A 24,940-nucleotide genomic window follows, 5' to 3' on the forward strand; every position below is an offset into this window, starting at 1 on the left:
ATAAACCAGCTTATTTATGTATGCATTCTTTTATATGGGAATTAATTTCTTTAAAATCTTCCTTAACGGGTATATCCAATTATGTTAAATTTTATACCACCCCACCCATCCCCTAATAAAGATAAAAGGAGGGGGGGAGGTATATGTTAAATTATTGGACAGATTGTAGAAAAAAATGTTTATTTAAATATTTATGAAATGATGGGTAATGTGATTACTCCTATTTTTAAGCAGAGTTTTAGAAGTATTTAAAAATGGATTAGAGAGGGGCTAAAGGATGGTTAAGACACACACTGATATACACTATGTGGGGATGTAGTGTATGCACCTGTATCACAAATCCACCTTCATAAACTTTCTACATTGTAAAACTCATCCTGCTGCTTTTTGCTACACTGTTATGACATGACCAACCATTGTGACATAATAAAAGCTAAATTGGCTATTGCTGGAATTCAGACAGGAACCTTGATCTTTTCAGCCTTGTGTTTAAGAGCTTTTTTGGAAAGCTCCCACCCTACCTGAGCAGAATGCTCTCCCCGGCTGTTCCCACCTTCTATAACCTCCGATTCAGTACCAGTACTTTAAGTAGTCTACCTAAATACAAAATAAAAATGTTACGTTCCTCTTTTTCCTACAGAGCACTGCTATTATGGAATAACCTTCCAGACACTTTCAAATCCCCTCCCAGCCTAAAATCCTTTAAGAAATCCTTCTTTACATATCTCAAAACAGAATGAACCTGTAATAATGGTTGATTACATTTCTTACCTGTTCTGTATTAAATTTATATATGTATTAATATTATTTTGAATATTCTATTGTACCCTGTTGTAACGATGTAGGGTTAGTGGGCCCAGGACATACATTAAAATGAGAGAAATCTCAATGTATTATTTCTGGTAAAATATTTTATAAATAAACAAATAATTAAATACAAACCTACCTTCACGTTCACTGTACATGTACACGGCATCCTCGAAGACATGAGGCCCTTTTACTACACTTGATATCCATATATAAGTGTCATGACATCTGTAAGCTCTGCCATTGCTTTTGCTTCCTGTCCTTGGCTGACAAAGAGCTTAAACCTCTCACCTATTAATATTCAGCTCTTTGTATCTCCATGGTACATGCAGGTAATTGTAAACAATGCCACCAGACATTCGAACGGAAGGATTCAGTGAAAGTAAACTGGAAAACATAACCAATGCTTCCCTGGTGAAACTCTGCCAGGTAACAGGGGGAGCGTCTAACTCGCCATATGTTTTCCAGCTTGCAAATATCCGGAATTTATGGTCTTTGTTTACAGCTTCCAGCCATGGAAAGCAGCCAGTGAGAGCTACATACAGAGTGACTCCAAATGCCCAGACATCAATACTTGGACTCAAGTGTAGATATTGGTTAGGTTCCAGAATAGAAAGCTCAGGTGCCATGTATGGTATTATATGAGACATCGATGGGATGAATCTACCAAAACGTTCTGTTAGACCAAAGTCTCCGATCTTAATTTCGTGGCATTCTTTATCCATAAGCAAGATGTTGTCTGGTTTCAGGTCTCTATGCACCAACCCTTGATTATGAATGAAAAACAATGCTTCGGAGATCTGAGCAGCACAACGCTTCACAATGTATTCTGGTAACCCAACCTAAAATATTAGAAAAAAAAAAATTCAGTATATTAAGTAAAATATTCAGTAGAGCCAAAAATAAAAAACTTTTACCAATATCATTCTCAAAATCATTATTTTAACAAGTCAGCTGATAACTCTCCTCTAGCAAAAGTATGCCTCGAGTATTGTGTTGTAAGCAGTGATTTACACATGCAATGTTGAATTATCAATGTATGCCATAATTAAAGTTCTAAAATATATATGCTGCTGAAAATAGAATATTAATTTTAGCTATTTCAATTGTAGGCAAGAGTTGACAGTAAATGTAATTAAGCACCTTTTATATGTTTTATGGAGATGGCTGTGTTTATTAAAACTTTAAAATTAAAGTTTTCAACTTTTTCAATGAATTCAACTTGAACATTGATAATTATTTAACTAAGATGCAGCTAGGACAGGTGTTGGTAACCAGTGGCCCTCCTGTTCTTGATGATATACAATTGCAGCAAATATCCTATGTCAGTTATTGTTATAGTACATACATAAGGTATAGGGTATCAAGTTGCCCATGCCTAAAGTAGCATAGATATTCTAACAAGACGATTCATTGTTACTAATCTGCTGTAAAATACCACTGAGACTAATGAGGAGCAATTATACAGCTTATGCTCCTTACCTTCTCAACAATAATGGATTCGAGGGTCCCTGCTGTTGCCACCTCCTGGACGTAGACGTAGTGTTTCAGGGTATCAAAGAAGTAGGGGTAGGTTGTAATGATACCCCTGTGATGAGACAGATAGACCGCAACCTTGAATTCCTTGACAAAGGCATCTTGGTGGGTTCTCTCTTTCTTCATCAGTTTTAGCGCCACTGATCGACCTTGTAAACATGATCAAGACAATTGATAAAACCATTTTCAGAAAAACAATCAGTTACTATAGTAACATTAATGAGTCGGGAGCGACATGAGGATGTTAAATGTAATACTATTAATACAGTTCTCTTTAAGTGCTCCAATATTTCTTTCCGAGTCCTGTGTGTGTGCATGCAACACTTGAAATGAATTTAATTTGCCTATTGTTTTGGCTGTGCCAGTACAGCAAGATATACAATGGAAATAAAAAAAAAATAAATAAATAAAAAAAAAAAAACAACAACTAACTTTTAGTTTGCCACAAGGTTTGGCAAAAATTGACATTTCTGCTTAAAGTGCATGTTATTATAGCCATTAACTATTGTAGATACTGTATGTTATTAGATTACACACGTGTGCCAACAAAGGCTTTGGGGTTAATCAAACTGTCTATGTACCTGCTAGCTTGTCATGAGCCAGTAAAACTTGACCAAAGGTCCCTTCTCCAAGCTTTTCAAGAACCTGGTACTGCTCTGGAATCATCTGGATCTCTTGGTTTTCGGATGTATTTTCCATTGCAATGAGCTGGAAGGCAGGTTCTTTACTCAGATCTGAAGCGTAGACCTGAGGGTGCAAAATATTAGTTTTAAAAACTGCTTGTTTTATAATCTTTTATAAGAAAAGATAAATCTTCATTGTAGTTTTGTTGTTCTGAATCAGAATACAGATGTATAATCTTTTTAAAACATTTCAATCTAAAGCTATGACGTGTGGAAACCTAAACTACAAGACAATTCAGCCCATTCCATGTAGAACAATTCTCTCCCACTCCTTTTCTCCTGCCAAAGATTAGTTGAACTTCGCAAACACAAAATAAATAATGAAAGCATGGTACAGTGTATCTCTAGTAGTTTTTGGAAGAGGACAAGACCAGTTCTTCAGAGTGGATTCATGGAGAGATCTGCCTCCAGAAAGTGGTACAAAGACAGCAAAATGCATTGATAGGGTGTGTTAATAGACCTGAGGAATATTTGAATACGACTAGAGAGACTGTATAACAGATGGCAGGTGTATAATGTAATCAAGACATTAAATGTAAAAGTAGGTAGAACTTAATATAGATTTTTTTTTAATAATAAATGCTAATTGTATATTTATATAATGTATAATTCAATAAACAGTATTTAATAGATTGAATTGTTCTTTTAACCAAAGTTCAGAAATCACCTGTTAATATTGCAGATCCAGAGTGTCCTGACTAACCCCAAATGAATTATATGCTATGAATTAAAGGACAGAACCAGTTTTACAAACCAAGCTACACATTATAAAATTTCTCTCCACCTACTGTGTAATACAACTTTCAATCACGTTATAGGCAAAAGCATATGTGAGGAAGGCTGAACTTGATGGACGCAAGTCTCTTTTCAACTATGTTACTATGTAACTATGTAAGGTTGGCTGAGACTTACGTGACATTTAGTCCAACATATACGGAGAACCAAATGTTATTCATCCAACAGGAATAACAATCTTGTACATTTTATTCCCTGAACATCTAATTGTTTAACCAAATACTAAAATAGAAGGTTTTAGATACTGTAAACAAATTTTGTTGTATAAAAAATTACCAAATTTCAATCTAGAGGAGCTGTAGACCGTTTCCATCTCTACTATTTTAACCTACTCTTTGCAATTTATCTACAAATAACACTCCATTCAGACATGCATCAGTTTATAAGGAAGTGTAGATCTTACCTTTAAAATCTTACAAACAACATTGGGTTGAGATCTCACTTTGGAATATGGCAAATGTGATCTCTTTCACAAGTTCAACACATGGAAATTTTCTCCTGGAGTCCAATGTCTTCAAGAGGTTCCTGCTAAACCAACAAGAAGACAAATTCTGAAGGCTGTAAGCCTGCTAATGGTCTTTTATAGGAGAACTGCCCTGACTAAACCATAAACCCCTCCCTTAATTAAATGAAAATTGAGTATCCCACCAATAGCCTTTGTCATGTTAATAGGTGTGAAGATTTCTATTGGTCAGTGTTCAAGCAGTGGGTGGAGAAAAGTGATTATATGTAATATGTTAATTAGAAACAGACACTGCAGTATCTGTCCTATTAGCATTATAATTACTTTTTAAGAAGAAATGTGTAATGTAAACATAGCAGAAACCTTGTGGAGGGAAACTTAAATGAAATAGTCTAGGAGCGGGAAAATCTTAATTTTCAACGTAAAAAAAATATTATTTATTTATCAAGACTGTGTGTAGCGAGCTTAAAACATAGGTTTTAACTTAGAAAATCCAGCACCTCTATCTATTTGAGACCTCATTAGTGATGTACCGAACTGTTCGCTGGCGAATAGTTCCTGGCGAACATAGCGTGTTCGCGTTCGCCGCCGCGGGCGAACACATGCAATGTTCGATCCGCCCCCTATTCGTCATCATTGAGCAAACTTTGACCCTGTGCCTCACGGTCAGCAGACACATTTCAGCAAATTAGCAGCAGACCCTCCCTTCCACACCCTCCCACCTCCCTCCCAGCATCCATTAGATTCATTCTGAAGCTGCATGCTTAGTGAGAGGAGGGAAAGTGTAGCTGCTGCTGATTAGATAGGGAAATTGATAGCTAGGCTAGGGTATTCAGTGTCCACTACAGTCCTGAAGGACTCATCTGATCTCTGCTGTAAGAACAGCACCCCAAAAAGCCCTTTTTAGGGCTAGAACATCAGTCTGCTTTTTTTTTTGTGTAATGTAATTGCAGTTTCCTGCCTGCCAGCTTCTGTGTCAGGCTCACAGTGGATACTGTGCCCATTTGCCCAGTGCCACCACTCATATCTGGTGTCACAATAGCTTAAGCTTGACATTTAAAAATAAATTATTTTTCACTGTAATAGATTGAATAGCAGTTAGTTGTCTGCAAGTGTCTGGGTTTCAGGTCTTCAGCGTGTGCTCTGCAGACCTCTGCCAGTGTACTTTGCCACTCATATCTGGTGTCTCTATAGCGTGCTTTTACAAAGAAAAAAAGTTTTTCATTGTAAGCTAATAGCAGTCAGTGTCCTTAAAGCGGGTGTGCAGGCCTTCAGCGTGTGCTCTGCAGACCTCTGCCAGTGTACTTTGCCACTCATATCTGGTGTCACAATAGCGTGCATTTAAAACCAAAAAACGTTTTCACTGTTATAGATTGAATAGCAGTTAGTTGTCTCCAAGCGTCTGTGTGTCAGGCCTGCTCATCTGCCCACAGTCAGGTGTCTGTCAAGGACATGTTTGAGCGTAAGAAGCCAATGTCAGAAAGTCACCCCCTTGCCCGGCGTCTGACAGCTGGCTTGTCTGTACTATTAGCCCGCCAGCTTTTACCATACAAGCTGGTGGAGTCTGAGGCGTTCAAAAAATTTGTAGCTATTGGGACAACGCAGTGGAAGGTACCCGGCCGAAATTTCTTTTCACAAAAGGCAATCCCCAACCTGTACTCGATTGTGCAAAAGGAAGTAATGGCATGTCTGGCACACAGTGTTGGGGCAAGGGTCCATCTGACCACTGATACCTGGTCTGCAAAGCATGGTCAGGGCAGGTATATCACCTACACTGCGCATTGGGTAAACCTGCTGACGGCTGCCAAGCATGGAATGCGTGGCTCTGCAGAGGAGTTGGTGACACCGCCACGACTTGCAGGCAGGCCTGCTGCCACTTCCTCTACTCCTCCTACTCCATCCTCTTCCATAACCTCCTCGGCTGAGTCCTCTTCTGTCTGGGGGGAGTATCTGCAGTAACACAGGGTGTCTGGAGGGAGTATCTGCAGTAACACAGGGTGTCTGGATGGAGTATCTGCAGTAACACAGGGTGTCTGGAGGGAGTATCTGCAGTAACACAGGGTGTCTGGAGGGAGTATCTGCAGTAACACAGTGTGTCTGGAGGGAGTATCTGCAGTAACACAGAGTGTCTGGGGGGAGTATCTGCAGTAACACAGGGTGTTTGGAGGGAGTATCTGCAGTAACACAGGGTGTCTGGAGGGAGTATCTGCAGTAACACAGGGTGTCTGGAGGGAGTATATATAAGGGAACAGTCCCTTTTCTGCTCTGTGTCAGTGTCTGGAGGGAGTATCTGCAGTAACACAGGGTGTCTGGAGGGAGTATCTGCAGTAACACAGGGTGTCTGGAGGGAGTATCTGCAGTAACACAGGGTGTCTGGAGGGAGTATCTGCAGTAATGCAGAGTGTTTGGGGGGGAGTATCTGCGGTAACATTTATATGCAAAAAAAAAAAAAAACAATAAATTAAAAAAAACAAAAATGGTTGCAGCTTCCGAATTAATCTAAAATGGATGCTGTCCAGTAGGGTCTTCTAGGGAGGGTGTGCTGCTGATTGGCTGGAATGTGTCTGCTGACTGTGAGGTACAGGGTCAAAGTTTACTCAATGATGACAAAACGGTGGCGGACGCGAACATGCCATGTTCGCCAGGAACTATTCGCCAGCGAACCGTTCGGGACATCACTAGTGCTACAGTATCACGTTTTTGGGTCATATATAACCACAGGGAGGCTATACTGAATCTCCCTAGAGCTGGCGACCTAGGGCCAGACCTGATCCATCTGGAGCAGGACTACCAGCACCTGCTCAGCTCAAGTCGGCCCCAATTTACCCTGCAGACAGAGCAAAAGAGCTGGGTGGCAGATCCAGACCTATAGCCCTACAACTGGAGAGACATCATAGATTGGTCCTGGGAAGACCCATGGTATGGTGGCGGCCATCATAAGGCGTGACAACAATGAGTGGTGTTTGGTCATCGAGTGCATGGAACTCAAATTGGACACTCGACCGTGCGAACGTCGCTGAATGCTTACCTTCCGGGGATGTTAGGCTATTCGAACGGGAGTCGAACGATGTTCGGTAAGAAGAAACTCCCAAACAAAAGAAATACACTGACTGTACTCACGAACGGCTATGTTCGGTATTTAGAACTTTACTTCGAATCCCTAAAGTAGACCTGTGCCTTCCAGGGTATTCCTGAACTGATCTGAGTGATTTTTGGATATGTTGGTCAGCCAGATCAGGGCTATCAGGGGATGTGACATTTGTGGGGATATTATGTGTTTTGGGGTTCTTTTGGGACTTTGTAGAAATGTGTTTTTTGTTTTTTTCCTGCCTGGAGATAATTGGGTTATCGGCTATACTCTCTTCCCACTGAGAGCAGGATCCAGGAGTTTGATCCAGGGTGGGAAGGGACGGCGAGACCCCCAGCCAAGATACGGCGGCTAGGGGGCTACGGTGCTCGGTGTTGTGCTTATGGTCCTCAGCGTCAGCTAGGAAGCTTTGATTGATGGACCCACCCGGTCGCGGTGGCAGGCAGTTCATCACAACACCGATGATGTGATGATGCACGCACATCTGTGTCACTAGCGTAAAAATGGAGGCTGTTCCTTTAATTTCATTTGAGGCCCTTGGAAGCGACCAGCGGTTTTGAGAATGCCAGCATGATTTCCACCCGATCTACCATGGAGACTGGAGGGAGACCTGGCAAGAGGTAAGTTTAGCTTTAGTGTGTCCACGCTGATCGAGTGCCAACATGCTGTCATGCCGACCGTGCACCAGGTCTCCCCAGATCAGCAGTGTGACAGTTAGCGAAGAAAAGTGAAGATGATCAGAACAGAAGGATTTCAAGTACCAGAAGGCTGGATAGGAGATGTGGAGAATATCTACAAGTACCTGGGGGTACCACAAGAACATGGCAACCATGAGGTAGAGGCAAGGAGAACATCAGAGTACCTCCAGAGAGTCTGAGAGGTCCTGAAGTCCCAGCTAAATGGCAAGAACAAGATCCAAGCCATCAATACATACCAGTCAACAGGTACCCAGCTGGAATAATAACCTGGCAAGATGTCAAGACCCTCAAGTCTCAGATAAACCTCTCAATTGATCCATCAATGCTTTCTATGGCTCCTATTTTTTTTTCAGCTGATATAGATTTACTCCTATTTGGTTCAGGGTTCCGCCCTTTTCGATGTGATCTCACTTTGTTCTGGGTGCCCATGTGCTTGTAAGTCCACACCCGTTCACGTAATTATGTTGATGTAGAATTATTAAAAATCTTTGTTGAACTTGTATTGAATTATTGCACTAACTCCATTTTAACTTCATACTGTGACAAATCCTCCATTTTGTCCTCATAACCTGACTTCTCCATTTTAAAACTACATTACATGACAGAATTTCCCAGCACATCTAACACAATGGACAAAGACTGTATTTTCTATAAAGACATGACTAACTCAGGAACTGCTGAATTTCCCCTAACTCGTAACATAGTATAAATTGAAGGCCATGAGAACACTGTAGTAATGAAATGTTCTATTCATAAGAGACCTTGCACCTGACCACAAGACCTGACATCACTGATCGTGTAAAATGACGCTCAAGCCCCCCTTTCCACCGAGTAAACCTCATGCTAAGGGAAATGGCGCTTGAGCCCCTTGTCCCCACCCGTGTCCAAACAATACCACCTCTCGGTGGGTGGACACATAGCTAACCACTTAGTTTTTGAGCCAATTAATTATATTGATAGGTGGACACTAATCCAGACACTTAACAATTAATCCAATTAATGATGTGTATTTACTGATATCTTGATAATCAATGATGACGCAAAATGCCTCTTAAAAGGGCCTGCGAGCCCGTTCTTGCTTCACTTGCCAATAAATTTCCTCGAAGTTATTTTAACCTGAACTCCGTGTGTCAGACTGAATTACTTCAGCGTATATACGCAATTCAATTTTCTTTAATTTGGACAGGAACAGATAGACATTTAAACATTTTGGTTTACTGCTAAAAAGTACCATAACAACTTTGGCGCCCAACGTGGGGCCCCGGGCTATGTCTGGCCGGTGAGCCGTCCTAAGGAAGACGCTGTTGGACCGAGGAATCCGGGGGGAAGGAAAGGAGATTGATCACCTCCAGGTACACGGTAGAGACTTCTGCAGAGCCACCGGTATGTTCCGGCCCCTTTGATTGACCCGTCCACGTGTCTGTAACTGCTTCCCGGGAGGACATCAAAGACAGGTAATATCTTGCCCGGGGTCTCGTTACTCACTTGTTTACCTGCATTTAGTCTGTTGCCTGGGTGTGTTTGAATTGTTTGCCTGTTTCCCCTTTTTGGGATAAAGGGGGGGTGGACCTGCGGGGGTTTTGCCTGGGGTCCTTTGTTTGCCTGTTTTCCCCTTTTTGGGATAAAGGGGGGGGGTGGACCTGCGGGGGTTTTGCCTGGGGTCCTCTGTTCGCCTGTTTGCTTGTTTACCCCTTTTGGGTTAAAGGGGGGTGGACCCGGGGGATTTGCCTGGAGTCCTGTTGCCTGTTTACCTCTTTTAGGAGCCTCGTGGCTGTGGCTGTATGGAAAAAGAGGAGTGTTGGAACTGTGGATTTTGTGTAGACTCATAATTTCCTGTGATCCTTCTTGTGTCACTTTGACAGCCTAGCTAGCTCCATTGTGCACGTAACTCTGCTTGCAGAGAGGTGGTAACCCACAGCTTCGAGCGCTGAGGCTGGTGGAATTCCAATTTTCTTTTATTTGTGGCGGGCGGATTCAAGCAGGCATTGCTTGTCTCCAGCACCACGTAGTAGTGAGACTTATGAGTGGGTTTCATAGGGGCACTACGGGAGTGAGGATAGAGGTGGCCACTGTTAGTGGACTGCTGTAACGAGGGAGGCTATACAGGATTCGGGTCGGAGAGGATTGCTGTTTCCTGTGGCCGCTGGTAGTGAGACTTGAGGAAGTCGTTCTCCGAGCGGGGACACTACGAGGTTGAGGGAGGTGACTTAGGTCACGTGAGTAAAGGAAAGGTTTACTGTTGATTTTATTTGAACTGTGATGCATGCACTGTATTTCAATTGTATTGTTGTCTTGTTTGTTTAATTAGGAGTCATTCAAACTCCTGTGTCTGTCTCTAAGGATTTCTCCTTACCTTTTTACCTTCTCTACACTTCCTATATTATTACTCTATCCACTCCTATTTCTCTTGATAGAGAAGTGATTGGTCACACACTTCTCACCTCGCTCCAATCCGTGTCTACCACCCCGGGTAGGCGGATTCAGTGACTAGTCTACGTTTTGGGAAGACGCACTTGAGGGGGACCCACCCTTTCCTCGAGTGGCAGTCGAGCATTGTAGACGTTCTTGTTCCTTTTCTTTCCCTATATCTAGGACGCTGGTGTAGGGGGAATATGGGGCAGGAATTGAGTAAGCCCGGTAGGGGCTGGCTCGCATGTGATTTAGTTGAAGACAGAGAGGGAGAGGAAATGGTTAAAGGTGTTGAAAGAATTGCTAAAGTGTGTAAAATTGCTGTGCCTTCATGTGGTAGATTGCAGCCAGAAAGCTGGCGTAGATTACTGACAGAGAAGAAAGGCAAGCTCACAGATAACGATTTATTAAAGACTGCTGAAGCGTGGTACAGAGTAGCGAAGGCTATTCAGCAGGAAGGTTGGGTTGAGGAAGAAATAAATCACAAAGGTGTGAAATTGTTTGTGTATCATAATAACTGTGTTGCTGGGGTATTCCCTCAGCCAGCGCCCCAAAATGGCGCCCAGGGGATGTCTATTCCCAAGGTTCAGTCAGCAATAGGTGATAGCCAGCTGACTATGTTCCCCACTCCCAATCCTCCCGATGCCCATCCCATCACCTCCCCTGTCTGCCCGGTCCTGAATTCTGATGGATCTTTCTTTTCCCCTTCCCCGTCTCTAACATTCCCATCATCCTCATCCATCCCTACACTACCTTCTGTACCTAATCCTAACATTTCATCTGCCATTTCTTCTCTAGACTCTCTCTCCGTTGATAACCCTACCCTCCCATCTGCATCCGCCCAGCTAATTACCCCCTCCTCCCTTGCTCCGGCTCCTCCTTCTACACCCACCCCTACCAATCCCTCTCCGTCCTCTCCCGTACCCGCCCCCACCCCGGCCCAATATCCCACCTCTTTCCCAAATCCCCACCCAACTCTCCTGCCCTCCCCAGCCTGGCCATACCCTTTCCCATATCCCATGGCCCTGCCCTATCCAAATTATCCATACCCCCTTCCCCAAGCCACTCCCCAGGTTCCGGTCATGCCCAGTACGGCACAGTCTGCCCCGGATGTGCCCACATCCAACATGGCCGCCACTTCTTCCCTTAACCCCAATGCAGCTTCCTTTCACGCCCCCAATATGGCGGCCCCCAGTCATTCAGCACCCCTGATGCCGGTACTTCCCGGTGACTACTTATCCCAAGATTATGACCCACAAGCCACCCCCGCATCTGGGACTCCCTCCCATCCCCCGGTTCTGTCACCTCAAGCGGGCCCCTCACGTAGAAGAGCCCAGATCGTAGAAATAGAGGAGGAAGAGGATGACAGGGTATCCCAGGACTCATTGGAGGCTCAGCTCATCGTTCTATCGATGATCCTTGTGGCGAAACCGACCTCGCCACGTGTCCTTGGAGGGGGCTGATTGCCCGCCTCTTGCCTTTGGACTATGGACCAGACTTTATGGGAATGTGATACCCCAGATAGCCATACCATGGAGCCTATTCATATAATGAAAGACTATGGGAAAGACTGTAGCTCCATGGCAATTGTACTGTGTGAGTAGGATCTGCGCGCTATTCGGTAGTTTTGTGCGTGCAGATCCCAGCTATCTGGGGATAGGTGAAATGTCTGTGTGTTATGTGTAAATGTGACTTTATGTATTTTAAAGTGTTTTATGTTGTTTTGCAACCATGTGGTTAATGGAGTCTGCCTTTAGTCCTGGGTAATTGGATTACTTCTCCAATTAACTCCAGGGCAGAAGGGAGGAAACCAGGGTGCATTGTGGGGATGTTTTTCTGCCAGCCAGAAAGGAACAAAAGATACTTTTAGTAACTTTTGAACCCCTGGTCGGATTCATGCCATTTTTTAATATGTTGTTCCCCTGAATGGATTGATTGTGGATATGTATTTTTATGTGAATGTGATGTATGGTTTTAAAGTTATGAAAGTTGTGTAAAAGTATATTTTACACTGTATGCATAATGGGATTATGTGTCACACTAAGGGGAGGGGATGTGTGGGAGGTAACATCTATGTCATTGGTTCTTTTATGCCTCCCCCTGGGTGTGGCCTGTATGTGTGAGTTGGAAATAAAAGCCAGGCTGGATGAGCCAGTCCAGAGTTCCTGTTTTACCCTCAAAGTGATGTGTCGTCTCATTATTGGGGGGAAGGATTTATGGCATGCTGTTCCAGTTGACTGCTAGGAGTACAAGCCTATTCGTATGGTTCCTATTCAATGGTCTACAGCATTCCTATGCTTGAGAAGGTTCATATGCTGCATCGGTTCGGTGATTGTGGTGTCTGCCAGAGTGCTTGGAGTCCTCAGGAAGCACTAGGAGCATCCATTAACGGAGGTACCAAGTCTGGGTGCCAGGTGATCCGTTACATTGGTGGCAAGCGGTGGGATGGCGTCCTAGTGTGAGGTAAAGCAGCTCGGAGACACAGTTCGTTTGGATTACAAAGGGAGGGCAACGCTAGTACCCGTACAGCGCCCCTATCTACAAAAGAAGCAACGTCGGCAGGGCAAGCATGGCGCCCAGTTACAGTCAACAGGAGTTTGACGCTATGATGAAAATGCTGCTGGCTTTCTTTGGACCAGAACCCCCGGAGGAGAAATACATACAGAGCACAAGGAAAGTAGCGGCAGCGTATCTGCAGGGTCTAGCAGACAAAAAAGCAGCTGAAGGTGTTGTCCTTCCTCCCCAGCGGCAGTCTATGATTCAGGGAGAGGAGCCAGTTATCCCCTCTCCCCAGCGGCTGAAAGTGTGTAAGGGAGAGGAGTTTGTTACCCCCTCTCCCCAGCGGCAGCTTAGCACACCAAGGGGAGATAGTAAGCCCCTCACCAGCGCAGATGGGACCATGGTCTCTGCGGCCAAGCTACAGGGAGCTGAAGGGGCCGTCCTTGCTCCCCAGCGGCAGTCTACGGTTCAGGGAGAGGAGCATGTTATCCCCTCTCCCCAGCGGCAGCTTAGCACACCAAGGGGAGACAGTAAGCCCCACACCAGCGCAGATGGGACCGTGGTCTCTGTGCCCAAGTTACAGGGAGCTGAAGGGGCCATCCTCGCTCCCCAGCGGCAGTGTGATTTGTTGGGAATTGGGAGCCCAGTCTCCATTCCCCAGCGGCAGAGTATCCAGCAGGGAATGGAGAGCCCAGCCCCCTTTCCCCAACAGCAGGACTCTGTGCTGGGAGGAGAGACAGTCGGTCTCCCTCCGCAGAGACTGGAAGTATGTATGGGAGAGGAGATTGTTACCACCTATCCCCAGCGGCAGATTATTAATGTACAGGGAATTGGGAGCCCAGTCTCCATTCCCCAGCGGCAGAGTATCCAGCAGGGAATGGAGAGCCCAGCCTCCTTTCCCCAACAGCAGGACTCTGTGTTGGGAGGAGAGACAGTCGGTCTCCCTCCGCAGAAACTGGAAGTATGTATGGGAGAGGAGATTGTTACCACCTCTCCCCAGCGGCAGATTATTAATGTACAGGGAATAGAGAGCCCAGTCTCCATTCCCCAGCGGCAGAGTGTTCTAATGGGAGAGGAGCTGGTTACCACCTCTCCCCAGCGGCAGCTTAACGTACCAGGGGGAGACTGTAAGCCCCACACCTGTGCAGATGGGACCGTGGTCTCTGCACTTCCAGCACAGGGGGTAGGGACGGTTGGTCCTGCCCCCCCACAACAGGGCTGTTTAGCCAAAGGGGAGACAGTCGGTCTCCAGCAGCAGAGCTGTGTAACTCAAGGGGAGACAGTCGGTCTCCAGCAGCAGAGCGGTGTAACTCAAGGGGAGACAGTCGGTCTCCAGCAGCAGAGCGGTGTATTTAAAGGGGAGACAGTCTGTCTCCAGCAGCAGAGCTGTGTAACTCAAGGGGAGACAGTCGGTCTCCAGCAGCAGAGCGGTGTAACTCAAGGGGAGACAGTCGGTCTCCAGCAGCAGAGCGGTGTATTTAAAGGGGAGACAGTCGGTCTCCAGCAGCAGAGCGGTGTATTTAAAGGAGAGACAGTCGGTCTCCAGCAACCAGGCTCCAACCAGACTACTCCCGTGGTAGTGCTGGCAACAGGACAGAGTACCACTGGTCTCTGCCCCCTCAGCAACCTACCAAGGCAGCCTACCAGTCCACCACACAGCCGTGGTGAGGCACCTGAACCTGGACAAGATTCTCCCTCACCCAGGTGTAGTAACTGTTTATTGTGGGTGGGCTGCTCTGCTGTTTCTGTCTTGTGGGTGGGCTGCTGGACTAACAAGGGCACTGACCGGCAGGAGGTCAAGTACCCTGTTAGTCTGGGGGGTAAAGGGGAGAAGTGTGGCGAAACCGACCTCGCCACGTGTCCTTGGAGGGGGCTGATTGCCCGCCTCTTGCCTTTGGACTATGGACCAGACTTTATGGGAATGTGATACCCCAGATAGCCATACCATGGAGCCTATTCATATAATGAAAGACTATGGGAAAGACTGTAGCTCCATGGCAATTGTACTGTGTGAGTAGGATCTGCGCGCTATTCGGTAGTTTTGTGCGTGCAGATCCCAGCTATCTGGGGATAGGTGAAATGTCTGTGTGTTATGTGTAAATGTGACTTTATGTATTTTAAAGTGTTTTATGTTGTTTTGCAACCATGTGGTTAATGGAGTCTGCCTTTAGTCCTGGGTAATTGGATTACTTCTCCAATTAACTCCAGGGCAGAAGGGAGGAAACCAGGGTGCATTGTGGGGATGTTTTTCTGCCAGCCAGAAAGGAACAAAAGATACTTTTAGTAACTTTTGAACCCCTGGTCGGATTCATGCCATTTTTTAATATGTTGTTCCCCTGAATGGATTGATTGTGGATATGTATTTTTATGTGAATGTGATGTATGGTTTTAAAGTTATGAAAGTTGTGTAAAAGTATATTTTACACTGTATGCATAATGGGATTATGTGTCACACTAAGGGGAGGGGATGTGTGGGAGGTAACATCTATGTCATTGGTTCTTTTATGCCTCCCCCTGGGTGTGGCCTGTATGTGTGAGTTGGAAATAAAAGCCAGGCTGGATGAGCCAGTCCAGAGTTCCTGTTTTACCCTCAAAGTGATGTGTCGTCTCATTATTGGGGGGAAGGATTTATGGCATGCTGTTCCAGTTGACTGCTAGGAGTACAAGCCTATTCGTATGGTTCCTATTCAATGGTCTACAGCATTCCTATGCTTGAGAAGGTTCATATGCTGCATCGGTTCGGTGATTGTGGTGTCTGCCAGAGTGCTTGGAGTCCTCAGGAAGCACTAGGAGCATCCATTAACGGAGGTACCAAGTCGGGGTGCCAGGTGATCCGTTACAATCCTTTTGGACACAAGGGTCGGGGAGAACGGGCCCCTCCTAAATATGTTGCCTTTAACCCCACTCAAGCTAGTGCTTTAATGAAATCACTCCCTGACCCAGAAAAGCAGCCTATGCCTTTTTACCGAGGGATAGTTCAAATTCAAAAGACTTATTCCGCCGCATGGCGTGATTTACTGAGCATTTGTGCTATTAAAGCAGGGGATGCATATTGGCCCAGCATGGCCCGCCACCTCAGTACAGATCTGCTCTCCAGTGATGTTGATTACCCCTCCGGAGTAACTTTTTGCAACCAATTGAGAGAATGGGCTAAGGACAAACTTGCAGATCAGGCTGCTGGCCTTACTGATGTTATACAAGATAAAGGAGAATCAGTGGAAAGGTTTCATGCAAGACTGTATCAAATGTTTACAGATTTGGGGTTTGATCTTACTGATAAGATCCATTCACAAATGCTGTCTGGTGCATTTGTCCAAGGTGTTAAAGATTCCATACGCAAGGGAATCATTGCTGCACGCCCTGAATATAAGGTTGTTCCTCTGGATACTTTACTTTTAGTTGCTAGAGGTCTGGAATCTGCCCAGACCCCAAGAAGACCCACCTCAGCTCCTCTCATGGTGTCCCGCTCCACTCCTGTCCCAAAAGGCACCAAACCTGAGGATGGACATTGCTTTAATTGCGGGGCCAAGGGACACTTTAGAAGTGAACCCAAGAAAGAACCCAAGAGGCTGCCCAAGCCTGCCCCGGCTCCCAAAGCCACTAAAACAGTTCCAATAGTTGAGGAACCAGATGATTAGGAAATTGGCAAGCCTGTGTCATTAACCCCTGTCATGGCAGTGTCTACAGGGGACAAGTGGGGGCCACTTGCTACAGTGACTTTACCTATTGAAGGCCAACCCACCACATTCCTTGTTGACACAGGTGCAGCCCGAAGTGTTCTGCGAGAACAAGACCTGCCAGACCCATCTTTTCTGTCAAATATTGATGTCTCTTGTGTTGGAGTGGATGGCCAGCCAAGACACAGTCCTTTAACAACTCCACTACGAGTTGGCACTAGCCTGCTTGCTCGTTTTGTGGTATCCTCCACATGCCCAATTAACCTGTTAGGCGCTGATGTCCTCTCACGCCTGCAGGCATCTATCACCTTCACTCCAGATGGACAAGTAGAAATGTCTACACCTCTATCTGAATCAGACACCTCAGCCTTGTGCTCACTACCTCTGATGCTGCATTTAGAGGGACCCCGTGGGGAAGCAGTTGAACCGAGGTCCAATTTCCCAGAGGTATTAAAAACACAGGTGCCTGCTAAATTATGGTCCTCAGGCCCAGAGGACATAGGTCACCTAAATGTCCCACCTGTGGTGGTAAAGCTTATTCCAGGAGCTAAGTTACCAAGAAAACCACAATATCCTTTAAAACCAGCACAGGCTGCAGCCATTTCTATCCAAATCAAAGCACTCTTGGAGAAGGGTGCTCTAGTGAAATGTAAATCAGAATGTAATACTCCATTATTTCCTGTGAAGAAGAAAACTCCAAAAGGTGAGAAGTACAGGATGGTTCAGGATCTCCGTGCCGTCAATGAAGCAACTGTCCTGGACACCCCTCTTGTACCAAACCCTCACACTCTGCTCTCTGGAGTCTGCAAAGTATTTCACAGTCATTGACCTGGCTAATGCCTTTTTCAGTGTTCCACTGGATCCATCCTGCCAATACCTGTTTGCTTTCACCCATGAAATGCAACAGTATACCTGGACTGTCATGCCCCAAGGGGCACAAAATTCTCCAAGTCAATTTGCAAGAGCCATGTGCACCATCCTTGACCCATGGCAAGCTGAACACCCAGAAGTTGTTCTGCTCCAGTATGTGGATGATTTACTGCTCTGTGGAGATGATATACCCACTACTGAAAAGTGTTCAATTAGTCTTCTTTGCTATTTGGCAGAACAAGGATGCAAAGCTTCACTCCTCAAGCTGCAGTTCTGCCAACCTTCAGTAATTTTCCTTGGTCATTGCCTATCTCAAGGTACCAGACACCTTACTCGGGACCGAGTAAGGGCAGTACTGGATATCCCACCTCCAAGGACTTCTAAATCTCTTCATGCCTTCTTAGGCCTCATTTCCTACTGCAGAGCATGGATCCCAGAAGCCTCTCTGCTTATGCAACCTCTCTATGATGCACTCAAGTCAGACCCATTCTGCCTGACCAATGAAGCTCTGGATAATTTCAAATCTCTTAAACGTGCCATAGCTTCTGCTCCTGCCTTGGGTCTACCAGACTATACCAAACCTTTCAAATTATTTGTCTCTGAAAGACAAGGCCATGCTACAGGAGTTCTTACCCAAACTAATGACTTAAGAGGCCGCCAGAGGCCTATTGGATATTTCTCATGTCAACTGGACATTGTGGCCAGGGGGACCCCTTCCTGCCTTCGGGCTGTTTTTGCTGCAAGAGAACTCATTGAAAGAACTGCAGACCTAGTCCTTGGCCACCCTCTGGTTGTTTTGGCCTCTCATGACATCTCTGCCATTATCAACCAAGTCCAGCTCAAGCACGTGTCTCCAGCCAGACACCTGCGCCTACAATGTCATCTTCTTCTGCCTGACAACATTTCCATACAAAGATGTCAAGTTCTTAATCCATCCACTCTTCTTCCACTCCCTGAGGGGGGTATCTACTATGGATTTGTAACGGATGAAACCTACATCTATCTTCTCTGTGGATGTATCAAGAAAATAATGCATCCACATTTAACATTTTACGAAGACAAGACACCTCTCTGTGAAGGCCCGGATTATGCCTTCTGTACCATGTGGTACAAGCCAAACATTACTCCTGAACCTTGCTACGAAGATGAGCTTTACCACTGGATTGATGTGAAGCTCACTGCTCAAGATTTCTATTGTGACTCTGAAGGCAATAGCATGGTCCTGATCCAACTACCTCCAGAACTCAATTACCTGTACCGTCATTGGGATACTGCTATTCCACATATTCCTGTTACCAAGTTGAAAACGAGGTCATGGAATGATCTTGGGCCCATGGCAAAGTTATGGGCCACCATGGATGAAACACAGCTACAGGAAAATGGTATTGCCAAATACCCAACAACTGATCTTCTTGAAGCATGGCCACGCCATTTCCGGGAAAAAGAATTTCAAGATCTGGTCATAGTGAATGATTATGACCCAGAAACACCTCATGACTGTTTTGAACAGATGAAAATGGAGACAGTGCACTTACCAACTGTGCATGAGAATCCATTACCAGATCCAGATTTTACCCTGTTTGTGGACGGTTCAAGGTATGCTGATGAAGAAGGAAAATACCATACAGGGTATGCCGTAACCACAACAGATGAAGTTATCAAATCATCATCTTTACCGCCAGCAATGTCTGCACAAGAAGCTGAATTACAAGCCCTGACTTCAGCATGCAAAATTTCCAAAGGAAAACGTGCCAACATCTATACAGATTCAAGATATGCTCTGGGTGTGGCACATGACTTCGGCCTCATTTGGAAGACAAGAGGATTTCTTACCACCGCCGGTACACCAGTCAAACACAGCTCTGCAATTAAAGAACTAATGGATGCCCTCCTACTCCCTGAAGAAGTGGCCGTTTTGAAAGTCAAGGCACATGGGAAGTTGGATACAGATGAAGCAAAGGGCAACCATTTGGCTGACCAGGCCGCTAAGCAAGCAGCCAGAGATTTGCAGGAAGTGGATGAAGAAGTGTCCGGACAAGAAGAAGAAGTTCCTATTTTTGCTCTGCAAACCCTTCCTACTGATTTAAGAATTTTGCGAGAACAGCAAGCTGCAATTACCCCTGAAGAAATCCAGAAATGTAAGAAGAAAGGAGGTATCCTAAAAGACGGAATATATTACAACAACTTTAAATTCTGCCTTCCAAAAAATTTATATCCAGCAGTTGTCCAATGGGCACATGGGCCTGCACACCTGTCAAAAGACTTAATGGCCGCCCTCATACAAAAGTATTATGAAGCACCTGGAATCACAACATTGATCAACAGCTTCTGCAGGGCCTGTGTCATTTGTGCAAAATGCAATCCAGGAAAACCAATCAAAGTGCCTTCAAAACACCTGGCAAAACCCATGTACCCATTCCAGAGAATTCAAATTGACCATATCCAAATGCCCAAGAGTGGGCCTCATGAATATGCACTAGTAATAGTGGACATGTTCTCAGGCTGGCCAGAAGCCTACCCAGTGGCCAATATCACTGCAAAAACAACCGCAAGACGCCTACTTACAGATATTGTATGTAGATTTGGACTTCCAGAAGTCATTGAAAGTGATCAGGGCCCAGCTTTTACAGCAACAGTGACTAAAGAAATTTGGACTGCTCTGGGGGTGACCCTAGCCTTTCACACCCCTTACCACCCACAAAGTAGTGGTAAAGTAGAGCACATGAACGGCACTTTAAAAGCCAGAATGTTAAAAATGTCACAAGAAACAAAGATGCCCTGGCCAGAAAGCCTGTCAATAGCTCTATTCAGCGTTAGGCACACACCTAGAGGGAAGCACTCATTATCCCCATATGAGATTCTATTTGGGACAGCACCCAGACTAGGTTGTTATTATCCACAAAAGTTACAGCTTCAATCAGATGTTTTAGTAGATTATGTAACTGAACTTGCAAGTGCCTTAAACAAAATACATGCCCAAGTTTTCTCTTCAATTCCAGATCCCGATTTGGATACAGGTACCCACAACCTGCTTCCCGGAGATTGGGTTCTGGTTAAGAAATTTGTGCGGAAAAATACCCTGGAACCAAGATTTGACGGTCCATTCCAAGTTCTCCTGATCACCGCAACCTCCGTCAAATTGGCCGACAGGCCACATTGGATCCACGCTTCCCACTGCAAGAAGTCTCCTGCCCCAGAGGAAGCAGATACCGCACAAGCATGTACCTCTGGTACATCATCTCCTTAATTAGTTCAATTAAGGCCCAGCAAGTAGCCATCACCAAAGATGTTAGTGGGTACACCTTCTGGTATAATTCATCATGTACCCACGTGGCTACTTATACCTTTGATTATTGTGACATCGTAGAATGCCCATTCCCTACATCACAAATTCAGAATATCTATAGAGATATCCCTCATGCAAAAGACCCATATGTTTGTGTAGTTGACAAACAATGGGGGCACAATTGTGACCATTGGGGGGCGGCGGGATGGAATGCCGGGCCTGCCTGGGGTTACAAACCAAAAAGTGCCTTATCTAAAGTAGATGATCATGGTAGATCCCTTCTCCAGAGAATGACTTTGAGAAAGCCTGGGGGGGGTACACCAATGAAATTAATCCTTAATATTGAGCATCCAAGTCCAACAGATGCAGACCAATATGTAATGGGAATGTATTGGAAAAAGGGTTCCTACCACAAGTTAGGGCATTTCTACCTCAAAGATATGTGCAACTCTTCTGAGTGGCAAGGGGCCACCCATATGGTCCCTAACCCATTAAAACCACACATCCAGACCTTTCAAGACATGATGGCCATTGCTAACCCCACCTTTGAAGATACCAAGGCCGCTGAAACAGGTTTTAATGATGTTAACCTATGGTTAGAATGGATGAAATATAATGCTAATAAGCATAACAAGACCGCATGCTATGTGTGTGGCGGTGCCCGGCCTCACCTGGGCACTGTGCCTTTAACCCTGCCAGTAGATATAGAAGAATGTGTTTTGAGTCTTTTTGCCTATCACTACGATTTCAACAGGTCCATATGTAAAGCATGGACAGTAGAGTATCCTCTTCTAACCAAGGATGTCAAACCCCCAGATGGTATTACAGTATATAAAGGTAATTACACTTGTTATGCTAATTATGATGGAATTTGTAAATTCTTGGGTAACCTCTCTAAGGGGTATTGTGCTACCTACAGAAATGTCTCCATGAACTTGTTGCAGTTTCATACTAGGTCATTAGGGGATATTTACTGGTTGTGTGGGGATTTACAGCTAAGATCCAGAATGGACAAAGAGTGGTGGGGGGAGTGTACTTTGGCTAAAGCCATTATGCCCATACACATTATCTCTGACACACACCTCAACACCCATGAGTCCAGTCACACTAAGGTTAAGCGCGAAGCCCCAGTGAAAGGAAGTTTTGATCCTCACGTTTATATTGATGCCGTTGGGGTGCCTAGGGGGGTGCCCAATGAATTTAAAGCAAGAGATGAAGTTGCTGCAGGATTTGAATCCCTTTTTACCATAGTTACCGCAAACAAGAATTTAAATTAGATAAATTACATTTATTATAACCAACAGCGTTTTGTTAATTATACTAGAGATGCCTTCCTGGGATTAGCCGAACAGTTGCAGGCCACATCCCAAATGGCCTTCCAGAATAGAATGGCCTTAGACATGATTCTAGCTGAAAAAGGAGGAGTATGTAAAATTTTGCCCGACACCATGACATGTTGTACCTACATCCCAGAAAACACAGGCCCTAATGGTAAAGTTACATTAGCCATAGAAAAATTAAATGAACTCTCTGAAGAGTTAAAAAGGAATTCTGGGATAAAAGATCCCTGGGAAAGATGGTTTGGTTGGATGACAGGATGGCAAAAGGCTTTAATGCATATTGGTATGGCAATACTAATTTTTCTTTTTATCTTTGCTCTTCTCTTTTGTTGTGTCCTCCCTTGTCTGAGGAAATCCCTCATGAAGACTGTTGACCAAGCGGCACCCACTTTCACACATCTCGAAGTTGATGACCAAGATCTCCAAGATCTCAACTCACCCTGTTTACCGCTGCAAACTATCCCTTTTGTTGATAAAGTGCGAGAATTCTAGGAAGGGACCAGCTTAGGGACAGCATCTGTCAGTGAATGGTAAAGACCCAGTGTGGAGAAGTGGTGGGCAAGCCACCATGGGCCACCCATGGGAGTGAAGTGTTCGAGAGCCATACTGACGATGAGTTAGCCTATTAGGGTCAGATTTAGGGACAGACTTGCACTTTGCATTAACACCTAGCTAGCGGCCACGGGGTTTCTGTGCCTTTGGGTTAACACGTCTTCTGGTATTAACAAATAAAGTTTTATCTCTTAGAATCTAACATTTCATAGGGGGGACTGATGTAGAATTATTAAAAATCTTTGTTGAACTTGTATTGAATTATTGCACTAACTCCATTTTAACTTCATACTGTGACAAATCCTCCATTTTGTCCTCATAACCTGACTTCTCCATTTTAAAACTACATTACATGACAGAATTTCCCAGCACATCTAACACAATGGACAAAGACTGTATTTTCTATAAAGACATGACTAACTCAGGAACTGCTGAATTTCCCCTAACTCGTAACATAGTATAAATTGAAGGCCATGAGAACACTGTAGTAATGAAATGTTCTATTCATAAGAGACCTTGCACCTGACCACAAGACCTGACCTCACTGATCGTGTAAAATGACGCTCAAGCCCCCCTTTCCACCGAGTAAACCTCATGCTAAGGGAAATGGCGCTTGAGCCCCTTGTCCCCACCCGTGTCCAAACAATACCACCTCTCGGTGGGTGGACACATAGCTAACCACTTAGTTTTTGAGCCAATTAATTATATTGATAGGTGGACACTAATCCAGACACTTAACAATTAATCAAATTAATGATGTGTATTTACTGATATCTTGATAATCAATGATGACGCAAAATGCCTCTTAAAAGGGCCTGTGAGCCCGTTCTTGCTTCACTTGCCAATAAATTTCCTCGAAGTTATTTTAACCTGAACTCCGTGTGTCAGACTGAATTACTTCAGCGTATATACGCAATTCAATTTTCTTTAATTTGGACAGGAACAGATAGACATTTAAACATTTTGGTTTACTGCTAAAAAGTACCATAACAATGTCATGGAAGCGATGATGTATGCGTTCCACGTCACTCACTGCCCGATTGGCTGTGAATAGTCCTTTGTTCATGTCATTCAGTGGGCATGTAGAAAAAAGGGGAAGAGTGGATATGATTAAAGTGCTTGTAACTAATAAACTTTTATCAAATCTTAATTAACTTTATTAAGGAAAAATTAAAACAAGATCAAATATATGAAAATTCTAGTATAAAGCAGAATTCACACATACTAGAACTCAATCCAAGTCTATGCACAAGATACATGAATAAACCAGTTTATTTATGGATGCATTCTTTCATATGGAAATTAATTTCTTTAAAATCTTCCTTAATGGGTATATCCAATTATGTTAAATTGTATACCATCCCCACCCATTCCCTAATAAAGATAAAAGGAGGGGGGGGGGGAGGTATATGTTAAATTATTGGACAGATTGTAGAAAAAAATGTTTATTTAAATATTTATGAAATTATGGGTAATGTGATTACTCCTATTTTTAAGCAGAATTTTAGAAGTATTTAAAAATGGATGAGAGAGGGGCTAAAGGATGGTTAAGACACACACTGATATACACTATGTGGGGATGTAGTGTATGCACCTGTATCACAAATCCACCTTCATAAACTTTCTACATTGTAAAACTCATCCTGCTGCTTTTTGCTACACTGTTATGACATGACCAACCATTGTGACATAATAAAAGCTAAATTGGCTATTGCTGGAATTCAGACAGGAACCTTGATCTTTTCAGCCTTGTGTTTAAGAGCTTTTTTGGAAAGCTCCCACCCTACCTGAGCAGAATGCTCTCCCCGGCTGTTCCCACCTTCTATAACCTCTGATTCAGTACCAGTACTTTAAGTAGTCTACCTAAATACAAAATAAAAATGTTACGTTCCTCTTTTTCCTACAGAGCACTGCTATTATGGAATAACCTTCCGGACACTTTCAAATCCCCTCCCAGCCTAAAATCCTTAAGAAATCCTTCTTTACATATCTCAAAACAGAATGAACCTGTAATAATGGTTGATTACATTTCTTACCTGTTCTGTATTAAATTTATATATGTATTAATATTATTTTGAATATTCTATTGTACCCTGTTGTAACGATGTAGGGTTAGTGGGCCCAGGACATACATTAAAATGAGAGAAATCTCAATGTATTATTTCTGGTAAAATATTTTATAAACAAATAATTAAATACAAACCTACCTTCACGTTCACTGTACATGTACACGGCAT

The 24,940-nt window shown here is 44.2% G+C and overlaps 1 protein-coding gene across 1 annotated transcript; it reads right to left on the minus strand.

The window, feature by feature from the left end:
* Positions 1-1,094: 1,094 nt before the first annotated feature.
* Positions 1,095-24,940, minus strand: LOC134609322 (serine/threonine-protein kinase SBK1-like). Its single transcript, XM_063453003.1, has 4 exons — positions 24,911-24,940; positions 2,925-3,090; positions 2,290-2,492; positions 1,095-1,649 (listed from the first exon to the last, which is right to left on the minus strand). The coding sequence occupies exons 1-4, from the start codon at positions 24,938-24,940 to the stop codon at positions 1,095-1,097; spliced, it is 954 nt and encodes a 317-aa protein (XP_063309073.1).

This window comes from Pelobates fuscus, chromosome 4, assembly GCF_036172605.1.
Source record: "Pelobates fuscus isolate aPelFus1 chromosome 4, aPelFus1.pri, whole genome shotgun sequence".
Lineage (NCBI taxonomy): Eukaryota > Metazoa > Chordata > Amphibia > Anura > Pelobatidae > Pelobates > Pelobates fuscus.